This window comes from Cyprinus carpio, chromosome A4 (assembly GCF_018340385.1).
Source record: "Cyprinus carpio isolate SPL01 chromosome A4, ASM1834038v1, whole genome shotgun sequence".
Taxonomy (NCBI): Eukaryota; Metazoa; Chordata; class Actinopteri; order Cypriniformes; family Cyprinidae; genus Cyprinus; species Cyprinus carpio.
In genome coordinates, this window is record NC_056575.1 from 6,197,795 (window position 1) to 6,214,088 (window position 16,294).

The window sequence follows — 16,294 nt, forward strand, 5'->3', positions numbered from 1 at the left end:
GAATACCGATTATAACAACATTGGCTGTTTGTATCAGTCACATTTTCTATATCGGTGCATTCTCTCAATATTCTGATTAGTGGTCAGTCAGTATCGCTTTTTCATACTAATTAAGGACCTTAGTCTTTTTTTCCATATCAAATTCAGCTTAAACAGAGCTTGAAGAAGAAGACATGGAAAATGTATTCTTGGACACAAAGACAGAGAGTTGCAACACTTGATGGGAGATAACAGTGGAAAAGGTCTGGGGTGGTGAAGGGAACTGATCAAAAATATTCAATTTTGAGTCTCGACTGTCATCACAATAGTCGGATCGGTGGGTGGCAGCATTCAGGCTGACCGGGTGGAATCTCAGGGTTTCTCTGATCAGGAAAGCAGAGTTGCCCAACGCTGTGCCGAAAGGTCGGATGCCACACTAGACTCGCACAGAGCTTTCTGTCTTGCTTTCTATTCCTCTCTCTTTTGTTTGTAGCGCAGGTTGGAGTAGAGCACTAATGTCCATGAGGCTTGACTCTTTATCTCTCTATCACTCTGAATTGTCTCTTGCCATCTTCTGTGCCTGCACACACCTGTTTTCACTAGGGTGGCTGTCAGCCAGTAGAGTTACAGCTTTAGGCCATGCTAACCTGCAATAGCTGCCCCAGTGCATGCTGGGAATGTCAAGGCTGTGATGTTTGTTTTTATATTAGCGATGAACAGTTCTTCTCTGTTTTATGGTGTTTTTACTCTTTGTTTACTGTCCGTTTATGAAAAATGGATTTAAATTTGTACTTAATCCTAAAATTTGTGTCTCTTTCAAGAATGAATTATTTTTGTTTTGTTTTGTGGGTTTTTATTTTTTTTGTGTGTGAAAAGAATGAGCATTATGGAGTGCTATGTGTCCATCTGTTTTTGAGCTTAATACATCAAGTTTTTCTATTTACAGGGATTGCTGTATGCTAAAATAACCTGGTAATGCTCTGTGTTTTTGCAGTGTCTAACTTAACGGATTTGTCTAATATGTGTTTAGATTACCTTAGATCAGGGTTCTCACTTTGAAATGATTAAAAAAACCAAGGTTCTGTTTCATTCCTCCTGACCTCCAGAGGCGGTGCTTAAGCACTAGTGGATTATCACCACGATAGGTTGATAGGTTGAGATAATATACCAAAAAAAGTCATGTGGGTTCTTAGTCTGAGCCTCGAGTATAATAGACTCACTAGCTCAGCCTTACGTTGTGCTCCTCAATGTACTCTGACTGCCAGTTGTCAAGTCTATACATTGGTTTCCTCTGTTATTGCGGTGATCATGGGTTACGGTTCTATTACTACTGGATTCCAAATAACCTGTAAGTTGTGCCATAATACTGTTCTGCCTGACAACGGCCATGATGATTGTCCATCCTGCTTTGGAATTAAGCATATGAGACAGGCTCTCACGGACCTGTGTTTGCACTGTATCCTTTTACCTATGTCAAAGAGACGGTGAATGGGACCCCAAGTCCGCAGTGAGACTTGGAGGAACAGAGCCGCAACCTACCACAGGGAATCAGAAATGTTGCATCTGTGGCTGCCCCATCTAAGAAGGCAACGTCACAGAACAACCAGGCAGATGAAGCTTCTCTTTCTAAAATGTCAGAGATAAAACACTGCCTTCAGATGCTCCAGCCTGTTATGCCTGTAGCTATTGAGAGCCTGTGCGGTGAATTCTGATTGGTTTGGTTGCTGATAACAACAGGTGAACGTGGGTGATGTTTGGATGGGCGCAGGGTGAGCATGTGAGTTGGTTGTTGCAGTAACGGCACCCTCTCCTAACAGGTAGAGCAACTGAAGGACGAACTGGCACAGAGCCAAGCTCAGGGCGAGGAGCTGAAAAAGCAGGCGGCTGAGCTGCAGCAAGAGGTCTCTGCCATAAGAAACTCAGAGAACCGGCTTAGAATACGCACAGCTCTGTTTCCCTCACCAGAGAGGCCGTCTCGCCCACTCAGACCCCAAATAGAGATTCACGCTAAGCCCGCAGACTGACTGACACTTTAGCTCATCTTAATTTTAGTTTAGGTAAAATAGTTGTGTTATGCACTTTTGCGGGTTGTGTTGTGCTATCGTTTTTTTGTCATATTTTTTATAGTTTGTTTATATGTATATTTTAAACTTATTTCAGTAAGTTTCTAAGAGAACATTTCTAATTGTCTTTGGTTACGGTTCTATTACTACTGGATTCCCATTGACCTGTAAGTTGTGCCATAATACTGTTCTGCCTGACAACGGCCATGATGATTGTCCATCCTGCTTTGGAATTAAGCATATGAGACAGGCTCTCACGGACCTGTGTTTGCACTGTATCCTTTTACCTATGTCAAAGAGACGGTGAATGGGACCCCAAGTCCGCAGTGAGACTTGGAGGAACAGAGCCGCAACCTACCACATGGAATCAGAAATGTGGTGCATCTGTGGCTGCCCCATCTAAGAAGGCAACGTCACAGAACAACCAGGCAGATGAAGCTTCTCTTTCTAAAATGTCAGAGATAAAACACCGCCTTCAGATGCTCCAGCCTGTTATGCCTGTAGCTATTAAGAGAATGGATGATGAAACTTTTAGTTCCTCTTCTCCTCGTCTCATGCTGACTTTGACGTGTTCTCTACAAGTGCATCTGACTTGCTTTTCCAGGATCATTTGAATGTGGTAGATGTTGCTGCGCAGTCTTCCCCCCCAGGTGAATACAGTTTTTCAGCCGCGGGGGGTTCTAGTGGGGATTTGATTTACTCAGGACTGACTCTGTCCTCCGCGGATGATACCTTAGCTGTGCTCCAGATGGTAGTTGCTTGCTTAGGACTGGATAACTCACCAGTACAGCCAGCCCGTGTCCAAAATCTTTTTAGATAGTTTCGACTAGATCTAAGTTTGCTATGCCACCATGCAAGGATTTCATTGCAGAATTTTCAAACTCCCTGATAGGGTCTAGTGCAGTGGTTCTCAACCACATTCCTGGAGGACCCACAACACTGCACATTTTGCATGTCTCCTTTTTCTGACACACCCATTTCAAGTTTTTGAGTTTCTACTAATGAGCAGGTGACCTGAATCAGGTGTGTTTGATTAAGAAGACATGCAAAATGTGCAGTGATGGGGGTCCTCCAGGAATGTGGTTGAGAACCACTGGTCTAGTGCACCTAAACTTTGGTCTAAGACTGCCTGTTCACAGGCATCTATGGAAAATGCAGATTCCATGTACAAGCATTGATCTGATAGATGCTTACTTTCATGTTCCGATTGCTCCTCACCATAGGAAATTTCTTTGATTCAGTTTCAGAAACCAGGCATACCAGTTCTACAGTAGGTCCTACTGTTCGGCCTGTCTCTGGCCCCCCGTGTCTTCACAAGGTGCATGAATGCAGCTCTACATCCACTGTGTTCCAGAGGGATGCGAATCCTGGCTTATTTAGTCAAAACAACAAGCTGCCCGCGACACCAGACTGAGCATGAGCAGAAACTAGGTCTTGCAGTAAACGAGGCAAAGTGTTGTTAATAATACAATTATTAACATTGGAATGACAATGGACTCCCGTGTTATGTTTGCCACCCTCTCACATGCCCGAGTGGACAGTATTCTGGAGCTCCTTTCTCATTTCCAGCTGGGTGCAAGCTTGCTGTACAATACATTGTTACAAATCTTGGGGATGCTGACCGCTACCACTTCTGTGATTCCACTTGGCTTGCTCCACCTCAGGCCTTTCCAGCGGTGGAACAACAGCTTGCAGTTGAACCCTGCCAGACTTCTTCATTGGCAGATTATCTTCCACTGTTGTATCCAGGCATTGACACTGTGGAATCGTCGGGAGTTCTTGATGTCAGGTGTTCCCCTAGGGGTCATTCCATCTCGTAGAGAGGTGGTCACAACTGATGCTTCTCTCCTCGGGTGGGGGGAATCATGGAATCACAGGGGTGTTTATGGAAATTGGTCTCTAGCTGGGTCCAGGGAACAAGTCCCTGCATCTCACAGACAAGATACTCACTTGGTCTCTTTCATCATTGAGGGCAGGTCACCCACCTCCTGCTCTGTCAAGGGATCTTCTGCACCCTTCTGCAAGATATGGCACCAGTTCGGCGAAGCAGAGCTGGATCTTTTTGCAATAAACACTCTGTCGCCTTTGGTTTGCGAGAACATGTAGAGACATATAGGATGCTCTGTCTCACGATAGGCCAAACTGTCTGCTTTGTGTTCCTTCCACTTCTGTGGGACACATTACACAGAATATGTGCTACCACAGAGTGTTACTTGTAGCGCCTCGATGGCCAGCCAGGCCTTGGTTTCCCATGCTTCTTTCGCTATTGGTGGGCAGGCCATGGCAGCTTCTGCTTTGGAAGGACCTGTTGTCACAGATGGATGGCGCAGTTTGGCATCTGGATCCAGCCCGTCTACAGCTTTGGTTTTGGCCTCTGGGACCAACTGTCTCTTAGCAGATTGTGAGCCTGCTGTCATTCATACCATATCTAATGCTAGAGCTGCATCCACACCTCAGTTCTGTGCAGCATGTTGCAGGATTTTCTTGTCATGGTGCTATGAGCATGGGTTAGATCCTACATGCTGTGACGTTCCTGGAGTTCTTCGTTTTTTGCAGCATCTTTTGGATTCAGGCAAAGCAGCCTCCAAACTGTTATGTTATATGTTGCAGCCATTTCTGAGCTTCATGTACTGGTTAATGGTTCTTCTCTTGGTTCTCATACTCTATGCTATTTTTTTTTTTTAAATGTGTGAGATGGTTGAGACCAGCTCATAACCCCCATTTTCCTTCATTGGAATTTCCACTTGTATTTGATTTTGTCTGTCTCTCATCCTTTGAGCCTTTGCAGACAGCTGACCTGAAATGGATATCTTTAAAAAATGAATTCTTCTTCTTTTTTTATTTTTTTTGGCAATTGCTTCTGCTAAATGTGTAAGTGAGTTACATGTTTTGTCCATTAGTGAGTTATGAGTGCATTGGTTGCCGGATGATTCTGGTGTTGTGCTATGACCAAATCCTTCTTTTCTGCCTAAAGTTCTGCCTCCACAGTTTATAAATCAGTCAATCAGTTTGGCAGCTTTTCAGTCAGTAATAGAGTCAAACCAGTCAAGGGATCACCTTTTGTGTCTGTGCGAGCCCTGAAGGGCTATGTGACTCCTACTGTTCATCTTAGGAGCACAGATCAGTTTTTTGTTTGTTGTGGTGGTGCAAGGTGTAGGTTATCACTATGGCTTACAAAAAAGCTAAAAAATCTTTGCCAGAGGGTATCATTCCACTAGGGCTGTGTCTACGTCTTGGGCTGCTTTCAGAGAAGTCCCTATAAAGGATATCTGTGCTGCTGCTACTTGGGCTTCCCCATGCACTTTTGCCTGGTATATTTTAGATATTTTTGTGACCTATCGAGCTGGCACTGTGATAATCCACTAGTGCTTAAGCACCACCTCTGGCAGTCATCTGGAATTCACAGAACCACAGTTACATACGTAACTAGTGTTTTATTCCCACATCAGTCCTATGACTACAGATTTCCTTCTGTTTTATGCTTTTAAAACAAAACATTGCTGCATTTGTATTCTGCAAAGGTGTTTTCGGGGAAAAGTTGTGTGTGAGATTTGACCAGAGCTTGGAGGTCTGGTTTGAAGGGGAGTTTCTGGAAAGTTTTCCACATACTTAGAGCAAATGTTTGTCTTGCACAGATTGACCAGGTGAAGCAGAATCTCTCCAGGAAGGACACTGAGCTCTTGGGCCTGCAGACTAAACTGGAGACGCTCACCAATCAGTTTTCTGACAGCAAACAGCACATCGATGTACTCAAAGAGTCTCTCACTGCCAAGGAACAGCGTGCTGCTATCTTGCAGACTGAGGTAAGAGTTACGTTATGGCAATGAATTGGCATTGTATGGTTAGATAAAAAAGTATATGTATATATCATATTTGTGCATTATATATCTTTTAAGTTCTCATTAGATCCCTTTTCTACCAAATCCACTTTCAAGAAAGATATTTAGGATGAGAATTATGTCATAACTGGATTAATTTTTTCCCCTATCCATTCTGAGTAATTCTCTTTGCCATTCACATAATTCGGACATACAATGGGTATAGAAATTAATCACCCCCTTTAAAATAATCTGATTTTGTTGCTTTGCAGCCTGAAATGAAGATTGGCACAGTTTTTGTTTTATCCTGCTGTATTTACTCAGTGCAACTTATAACATCCAAGTGAAAGATAAAACACCAACATGTCAGAAAAAAACAACAACAACAAAAAAACAGAATCACTGAGGCCTTGTCCACACGAACGCGGGTATTCTCAAAACCACAGCTTTTTCTATGCGGTTTGGCCATTCATCCACATGCAAACGCAGCACCAGGTCACTGAAACCGAACATTTTTGAAAACTCCTACCAGGGTGAAGAATTTCAAAAACTCCGGATGTAGTGTTGTCGTGTAAACAGCAAAACCGGAGATTTTGGCTTGTTACGTCGGAGCATGCGCTGTTATCTCTATTTTCAGGCTTCTGATTGGCCAACATGGCTTTACGGTTGAGATTATATCGCCACCTGTTGGCTTGGCATGCCCCTGACGGTGCTTCATAGCATGCTTTTGCGTTTTCATGTGGACAGAGGTTTTTTTTAAAACGCAAGAAGGAAAAACTCCATTTATAAAAAATACCCATGTACGTGTGGACATGGCCTGAGTTGGAAAAAGGTCACCACCAAAAAAATGACTTGTAAACTCAATCAGGTGTAACTAATCACCTTCTCAATGACACACAAAGCCCTTTGACTTTCAACTGTGATCAGCTGTGGTCACTTTTATAAGCTCAGCATTGAAAAGAGCTTTTACTGGAGCATATCAGTCCTTGATAGTGCAACTGAAGCAAACAATCAACTATGGGTGACAAGGCACTGTCAGAAGATCTCCGGGATAAAGATATGGACAGGCACAAGTCAGGAGATGGATACAAATTTTTTTTGGGAGGCTTTATCAATGCCTACAAGCACAGTGAAGTCTATTATTAAGAAGTATAAGGTATTTGCTACAACACAGACCCTCCCTGGATCAGGATGTTGAGCCGGAGGAAACTGGTAAGAGAGGCGACTAAGAGGCCTACAGCAACTCTGAAACAGTTGCAGAAATTTATGACAAAGAGTGGTCGCTGTGTGCATGTGACAACAATATCACAAATTCTCCACAAATGTGGCTTGTATGGGAGGGTTGCAAGAAAAAAACCACATGCAGTCACGAATGAGCTTTGTCAAAATGCACCTAGAAGATTATAAGGCAGATGAGACTAAAATTAAATTATTTGGCCTCAACACCAAACGATATGTCTGGCAGAAATCAAATATAGTATACCATCCAAATAACAGCATTCCTCCAGTAAAGCATGGAGATGGTAATATCCTGTTATGGTGGTATTTCTCTGCAGCAGGGACTGGATCACTTGTCAATATAGAAGGAAAAATGGATGGGGCAAAATAGTCAAATTCTTGTGGAAAATCTGCTGCCCTCTGCCAGAAAGTTGTCAATGGGAAGAAGGTTTACCTTGGCTTCCAGCATGACACTGACCCAAAGCACAGAAAAACTGACCACACAGTGGTTGAAGGAGAAAAAGGTCCTTGCATGGCCTAGTCAGAGCCCAGACGAAAATCTGTGCAATGACTTGAAGCTTGCAGTCCACAAATGCTCACCATCAAATTGAACTGAACTTGAGTAGTTCTGCAGAGAAGAGTGGGTCAATATTGCAAAGTTAGTAGAGACAAATTCCAAAAGACTAAAGGCTGTAATTAAAGCAAAAGTGATTTAACAAAATACTGACACAGAGGTGATCCTTTTTTCCAACTCTGTTATTCTGTTTTTTATTTTTTTTCTGACATGTTGGTGTTATATCTTTCACTTGGATGTTATAAGTTGCACTGAGTAAATACAGCTGGATAAAACAAAAACTGTGCAATTTCAGGCTGCAAAGCAACAAAATGTGATTATTTTAATGGGAGGTGATATTTTTCTATACCCACTGTAACTAGTTAGCCAGCTAGATAACTTTATAATCATAACCAGGATTACCACTGTCATGGAAATCCTGGATATCAGGATCCTGGTATTTTAAATGATTTCCAGGCCTAGAAAAGTCATTTTCTGTTCAAATGTATGGATATCAATGAATATCAGTTTTCTTTTTCAAGCTACTGTTATGTTTGATTTCTGATTAAATTATTTTTCATTTGATTCAACTCGAGTCGATTCATTGCAGTGTCAAACTGGTTCACAAAATGAACAAAATGGTCTAAATGAATTTGTTTTTAAAACTTATTCAAAAAGAGGGGAAGAAAATAGAAGCATAAAAAGCATAATTCATAAAAATAAGCAGAATTTATAACAACAGTGTTTAATACATGACACACAAAAACATGTTTAAGTTTGCAAGTCATAAAACATGTATATGATCAAAAGACACCACTTAATTAACTAGCAATACTAAAATACTAAAATACAATTGATTTATAAATAGATTTATAAATACAGTACAATAATATATAATAGAATACATTTTATGTATATTATACTTGGAACATTAAAAAGTTTTCTGTTATCTGCATTAAAGTAATTTTGTTCATATTTTAGGGCTAAGAATATAAATTATTCCTGAACTTTATGTTCCATCTATAATGACAATATTGATTGGAAGTAATGTTTCTTTTGTGTCAATGAAAAGCTGTTGTATTTAATGCAGTTTTCTTGCAAGACCATTAGGGGGCACTGTTGTATCAAACATGTTATGAAATTGCAGGGGCATGAATGGCTTCTTTGTGTAAGCTTTTAATTCTGTAGTTAGTCTATCATCATACTTTTTATCATAATCCAGTGTAACCAGTGCCAGCATGTGATTCGTGGAGTTTAGCTGACGGTTAATGTGCCCTGACTGGCCAAGTATTAGTGTGTTCCTGTATACACTGTCATGAATAATAGTGTTATAATGGACAATAAGTATCAGTTCATGTGTCTGCATGAGTTTTGTGCCTGTGTTTTCAGGTCGATGCTCTGCGCTTACGTCTGGAGGAGAAGGAGGCTACGCTTAATAAAAAGAGCAAGCAAATACAGGAAATGTCGGAGGAGAAGGGCACGCTGAATGGAGAAATTCACGACCTCAAAGACATGCTTGACGTCAAGGAACGCAAGGTCAACGTGCTGCAGAAGAAGGTAATTGACAGTTTGCACACCAACATTGTAGCAAAATTCTTTGTTACGTTGATGGTTTCATTCTCTCAGTAGGAAATAAAACATTGTGGTCAAAACAAACTTTTGCAAGCAGTTGCAGCAACCACTGCACCATTGAACCATTGCAGCAGACTATGCATTCGTAAACATTGTTTGAAGCCCTCCAAACGGGTGTCATTTTCTCCTCCTCAATGTAGATGGCACTGTTAGGCCACGTTTCAACATCCATGTTTATTTATAAAGCCCTTTTACAACACTCAAGGTGAACCAAAGTGCTTTCCAATAAAAGTAGAGCAATAAAAACAAAAATATAAGCCACAAACAACAAAAATTACATAAAATACACAAAAATGTCACAACATTGCAAGATATTAAAAGCGTGTCTAAATAAATAAGTTTTAAGCCTAGCTTTAAAAAGACCCAGGTCAGTAATGGTGCGCATATCAGGGGGAAGCTTATTCCAGAGTCAGCTACAGAAAAAGCCCGGTCACCCCAGTATACTGTGACCTCGGGACTTCCAGTAAAAGTTGATTTGTTGACCTAAGAGCCCTGTTTGGCTGATGAAAAGCCAGCATCTCAGTTACATAAGGTGGGGCATTGAGAGCTTTAAAAACAATACAATTTTAAAATCAAATCTAAAAGAAACTGGAAGCCAGTGGAGCGAATAAATAATTGCGATGTTTGTTAAAAGACAGGCCACAGCATTCTGCACCAGCTGAAGGTGACTGAGGGAGGACTGTGAGACACCAAAATAAAGTGCATTACAATAATCTAATCTTGAACTGATAAAAGTATGAAAAGCTTTTTTAAGGTCAGAGCGATTCAAAAATGGTTTGACCTTGGCCAAATGACGTAGCTGAAATAAATCAGCTTTAAACAGGCTGTCAATTTGTCAAATTTGAGGCTACTATCAAAAGTCACACCAAGATTTCTGACAGTTTGTCTAAGCACTAAAGTCAGCGCATCAAAGTCAGAAGTTACAGACTCTCCAAATAAAATATATTCAGTCCTTTCTTCATTTAGGTGAAGGAAACTGTGTTCTAACCATAGTTTAATGTCATAATTGCAATCAATTAGCGACCCACCTGTGTCAGCATTTTTTGGCAAATAAATTTACAAATCATCAGCATAGCAGTGAAAAGCTATATTATCCCTGGCTATAATGGACCCCAGAGGCAGCATGTAAAGTGAAAATAAAATAGGCCAGAGAATAGAGCCTTGTGGCACCCCGCAAGAGAGAGAAGTGGTGGAGAAGGACGAGCCCCCAATCACTACAGAAAAGGTTCTATTGGTCAAATAAGACGAGAACCACTGAAGTGCGGTACCCCGAATGCCAACAAAGTGATTAAGGCGAGACAGAAGGACTTCATGGTCCACTGTATCAAAGGCCGCCATGAGATCAAGTAGCACTAGAATAACAGGGCACTTAGACACGTTTGATGAGCTCTGGAAAGAATTATATAATAGAATTACCCTTTTATGGTATATATACTTGGAACATTAAAAAAGTTTCTCTGTTATCTGCATTAAAGTAATTTTGTTCATATTTTAGGGCTAAGAATATAAAGTTATTCCTGAACTTTATGTTCCATCTATAAGGACAATATTGATTGGAAGTAATGTTCTTTTGTGTGTCAATGAAAAGCTGTTGTATTTAATGCAGTTTTCTTGCAAGACCATTAGGGGGCACTGTTTGTATCAAACATGTTATGAAATTGCAGGGGGCATGAATGGCTTCTTTTGTGTAAGCCTTTTAATTCTGTAGTTAGTCTATCATCATACTTTTTATCATAATCCAGTGTAACCAGTGCCAGCATGTGATTAGTGGAGTTTTAGCTGACGTGTTAATGTGCCCTGACTGGCCAAGTATTAGTGTGTTTCCTGTATACACTGTCATGAATAATAGTGTTATAATGGGACAATAAGTATCAGTTCATGTGTCTGCATGAGGTTTTGTGCCTGTGTTTTCAGGTCGATGCTCTGGCGCTTACGTCTGGAGGAGAAGGAGGCTACGCTTAATAAAAAGAGCAAGCAAATACAGGAAATGTCGGAGGAGAAGGGCACGCTGAATGGAGAAATTCACGACCTCAAAGACATGCTTGACGTCAAGGAACGCAAGGTCAACGTGCTGCAGAAGAATGTAATTGACAGTTTGCACACCAACATTGTAGCAAAATTCTTTGTTACGTTGATGGTTTCATTCTCTCAGTAGGAAATAAACATTGTGGTCAAAACGAACTTTTGCAAAAGCAGTTTGCAGCAAACCATTGAACCATTGCAGCAGACTATGCATTCGTAAAACAGTTTGAAGCCCTCCAAACGGGTGTCATTTTCTCCTCCTCAATGTAGATGGCACTGTTAGGCCACGTTTCAACATCCATGTTTATTTATAAAGCCCTTTTACAACAATCAAGGTGAACCAAAGTGCTTTCCAATAAAAGTGAGAGCAATAAAAACAAAAATATAAGCCACAAACAACAAAAACTTACATAAAATACACAAAAATGTCACAACATTGCAAGATATTAAAAGCGTGTCTAAATAAATAAGTTTTAAGCCTAGCTTTAAAAAGACCCAGGTCAGTAATGGTGCGCATATCAGGGGGAAGCTTTATTCCCAGAGTCAGCTACAGAAAAACCCGGTCACCCCAGTATACTGTGACCTCGGGACTTCCAGTAAAAGTTGATTTGCTGACCTAAGAGCCCTGTTTGGCTGATGAAAAGCCAGCATCTCAGTTACATAAGGTGGGGCATTGAGAGCTTTAAAAAAAATACAATTTTAAAATCAAATCTAAAAGAAACTGGAAGCCAGTGGAGCGAATAAATATTGCGATGTTTTGTTAAAAGACAGGCCACAGCATTCTGCACCAGCTGAAGGTGACTGAGGGAGGACTGTGAGACACCAAAATAAAGTGCATTACAATAATCTAATCTTGAACTGATAAAAGTATGAAAAGCTTTTTTAAGGTCAGAGCGATTCAAAAATGGTTTGACCTTGGCCAAATGACGTAGCTGAAATAAATCAGCTTTAAACAGGCTGTCAATTTGTCAAAATTTGAGGCTACTATCAAAAGGTCACACCAAGATTTTCTGACAGTTTGTCTAAGCACTAAAGTCAGCGCATCAAAGTCAGAAGTTACAGACTCTCCCAAATAAAATATATTCAGTCCTTTATTCATTTAGGTGAAGGAAACTGTGTTCTAAACCATAGTTTAATGTCATAATTGCAATCAATTAGCGACCCCCCCTGTGTCAGCATTTTTTTTTGGCAAATAAATTTACAAATCATCAGCATAGCAGTGAAAAGCTATATTATCCCTGGCTATAATGGACCCCAGAGGCAGCATGTAAAGTGAAAATAAAATAGGCCAGAGAATAGAGCCTTGTGGCACCCCGCAAGAGAGAGAAGTGGTGGAGAGGACGAGCCCCCAATCCACGACAGAAAAGGTTCTATTGGTCAATAAGACGAGAACCACTGAAGTGCGGTACCCCCCGAATGCCAACAAAGTGATTAAGGCGAGACAGAAGGACTTCATGGTCCACTGTATCAAAGGCGCCATGAGATCAAGTAGCACTAGAATAACAGGGCACTTAGAAACGTTTGATGAGCTCTGGAGAAATGCACGAAACCAGCCTCACCAAATATCCCTTTGTGTAAATTTATGATTTCTAAAAGTAGGGAAAAGTTGTGTTTGTGATGGCGACGGAGTCTCCTGTTCTCAGAAATGACACACACAGGCCGTTAACCTCAGGCTAACAGCAGACGCCAGGGTTTATACGTCTGTTCTGCATCTTTCATATCCATGAAACAGCTGTTTGCTTCTGCCTCAAACCCACGTTGGATATACAAGAAGTCGTAGCTTTTGCCGTTCCCGTCGACATCGCTTTTCATCGTCAATATTTAGGGTGCAGCTTTGAACTTCATTCCACAATATACAGACTTTGACAGAAATCGGCACACAAATGTTGCCAAGTCAAAACTATCGTTGACATGTTTCAAGCTGGTTGTACCGTACTCTTTGAGTTTGTCAGAGGATGTTTCCATAGTGACTGGCCATGGCTGGTTGTCCCATGAGGCAATGCTTCAGCGGTCACATCCGACTATCAGTTTCAGTTCTTCTGCGCTGAGATCACAGGCTGTGGAAACAAGCCCCCCATCCGCAGCCTCATTAATCTTGACTTAGTGATAGTCTGAGTGCACAGAACCCACTGTGAGCTCACCTTTATTGGGAAAACAGGAAGTTGTGCATCAGTCTAATGGACATTCCAGGGATAATGTTGCGAATAATGCTCCTAAGATCGCTGTAACTTGTGTCATATATTATTTTACGACTAAGTTTCCCCAAAAAAAGCACATGGATCATTAGCTATAAAGTAGAAGTATGTTTACTTGAAAGGCTAAAAGCTGTATCTCTTTGAAATTCACTCATAGTTTACAAAAAGTGGCTGTTGACTGATAATCATTACCCTGGAAGACCTTTTAAGGTTGTAAATTGCTTACGTACTTGCTGTTTTGGAAAAAAATGATTTTATTTAAGAGTGTCTCAAATATAAAGACCTGACACGTTTTTATCAATATCTTAGCTTTTTTTTTTACTGTTTTTGTTTTTGTTTTTTTGGCTATTTTCTTTCTCTGTTTGTCTCAGCCGCTTTGCTTCTCTTCACAGTTTGAGTCTGAAAGCCTCTCAGAGTCATCAGGAGCACGATGAACTTTTTTTTTTAAAGCCAAGTGCTCTCCCAAGCCACAGAAAGAGAAACATTTAGTTTCCATTATAGTGCTTGAGCCGGTCTACATTGCCCCAGAGTTGTTCCTAATGGCCATAACACATTGAGACAGTTCTATGAAGGTATGCATGGGGCTGCTCAACAGAACACCATTCAACAAAACAGGTCAAACACGAGAAAACGAGAAACCGTACAGAGCAAGCAGGATTATTTCCAGTGAGGAAACATTAGCGCATGTGTCATTTTGCATTTTTAGAAAATTGCACTACTTACAATGGATATATCATGGACATGGAGGAGTTAAAGGGATAGTTCAGCCAAAAAATGGAAATTCTGTCATCATTTACTCACCCTCATGCTGTTTCAAACCTGTAAGAATTTCTTTTTTCTGTTGAACACAAATATATTTTGAAGAATTTTGGTAACCAAATACTTGACTAGACTAAACTTCCTCCCTCAGTTCGCCCAGACTGTTTATGGAAATGTAGCTAGAAACTAGGTGATTCAGAAATAATAATGATTTTGGCATTACTACCATCAGCTCATTAACAGAAGACTTCCAACATTTACATAAGAATGAAAATTCATTAACAAGAAACTCGACCCGCCCTGATGAATGATTTTTTATTTATATTTTGCAAAGCTTAAGAGGTTAGCCAATCATACCAGAGCTCATTTGCATATAGAATTCTTCAAGATAAATACTGCATCAAATGTTTCTCACCTACTATATAGTTGTGAAGTATGCAACTTCGGATGCAGCCAAAGTAGCAAAGACTGCCTGTTTAATTCCGAGAGTCAGTGAGAGTGGAAATTATAATGTAAAAAAAAACTGTATTTGATGTTAAAAACATTACAAGTAGGCTTTAGAAAAATAAAATGCTTTAGACGTGTAGAATATGGCCTCTTAATAAGCTACACTGTTTAGTTTTTTTTTTTTTTTTTCAAACAACATGTAGCACTGTTACATTTGCAAGTACGAAAATGAGCTTTCCTAGACTGTGCGTGTCTGTGTATATAAGTGAGTAAATGAATAGATACACAGTATCCTGTGAAGTATGCATTCGTTCTCAGAGGAGGCCTAGTTTGGGCTCGTTTCTTTTTTTCTCGCACTCTCCTTTAATGTCTGAACATCATTTTTTTCTCCCGCTCGGAGCTGTTTGGCTTTGTAATTGTTTTCCCAGCGGCTCCAGTTCAAGTGTGAAGCTCTCTGCCTTCTCAGTGGCACTGTTTGCCTGCGTGGATGTGAGCGAGTGCGTGCCGAACGGAGCAAAACACCTCTTCCAGCGGCAGCCGAGAGATTCGGCCCGCTCTTTTCTTTCTTTGTTTATATTCAGTGTTTTGTGTTTAACTGAACACTTACCCTTTAACAGCCTGGAAAATAACGATAATTTAATTTGCAACTGTCAGATAAGGTGGCAGACAGATCCGCAGTGGAAGCAGCGGAGCTAAATATTGAAAACAGCGGTTTGGATAGGAATTCTTTCACAAGTTCACTGCAGGACAGGCTGCAGAAAATAACATTTGTTAATGCGAGGAGGGAGGAATACAAGACACAGTTCAGCAGAACTCGCTCAAGTATGTAAACTCGCGTCGAACGTCTTGATGAAGAGCAGCTCTCTTTGGCATGAGAAGGTTGTCAGAGACACTTTGTCTTATGGATGAACATGGGCGGTGCTAGGGTTGGCTTTTTTTCCACAAAGTTTTCATGTCTGGACATTTTTAGCATTACTATTTCCAATAAGGGTTGCAGTTAATAAAAAAATAGGCTATCTGCATCTTATTTTGAAACTAAATGTTTAAATTATAGCACATGAATTCTGTTCTTCAGATGACACCAAAGAAATTAAACCTGTTTGTTGACTTTGCCATAATATCTCCCCACCAACAAGAAATAAAAAACAAACAATAATCATCGCTGCTCAAGTAATTTGTCCGCAAACTTTAGAAACATAATCTTGGACATTGAGGTTCTTGCAAAACTCTTTTATTGAGACACAATTTCATGAACTTCATGAACTTTCAGCAAATCCAGCAACTATATATTTTTCTTAGAAGTAACAGCCTGCTAACTTCTGAACAAACTTGACATTTTGACAACATAAAACTGTCGTCAAAGTACAATGTGCGTTGGACTACACTGCCGTTCAAAAGTTTGGGGTCAGTATGAATTTATGTTTTGAAAGAATTTAATACTTTTATTCAGAAAGGACACATTAAATTGATCTAAAGTGACCATTAAAGAAATCCTAAAAAAATGTATTGCGGTTTCCACAAAAATATTAAGCAAACTGTTTTCAACATTGATGATGATAAGAAAATTAAATAATAAGATAAATTAGAATGATTTCTGAAAGGTCATTT

The 16,294-nt window shown here is 40.3% G+C and overlaps 1 protein-coding gene across 12 annotated transcripts in view; it reads left to right on the forward strand.

The window, feature by feature from the left end:
• The window catches only part of LOC109075953 (ELKS/Rab6-interacting/CAST family member 1-like), a 191,814-nt gene that overhangs the window by 28,263 nt on the left and 147,257 nt on the right, over positions 1–16,294 (forward strand). For all 12 annotated transcript variants that reach the window (XM_042738654.1, XM_042738660.1, XM_042738706.1 and 9 more), the window contains exons 6-7: positions 5,678–5,845; positions 9,021–9,188. In XM_042738654.1, coding sequence (XP_042594588.1) covers positions 5,678–5,845; positions 9,021–9,188 — 336 coding nt within the window. The remainder of the gene's footprint in view (positions 1–5,677; positions 5,846–9,020; positions 9,189–16,294) is intronic.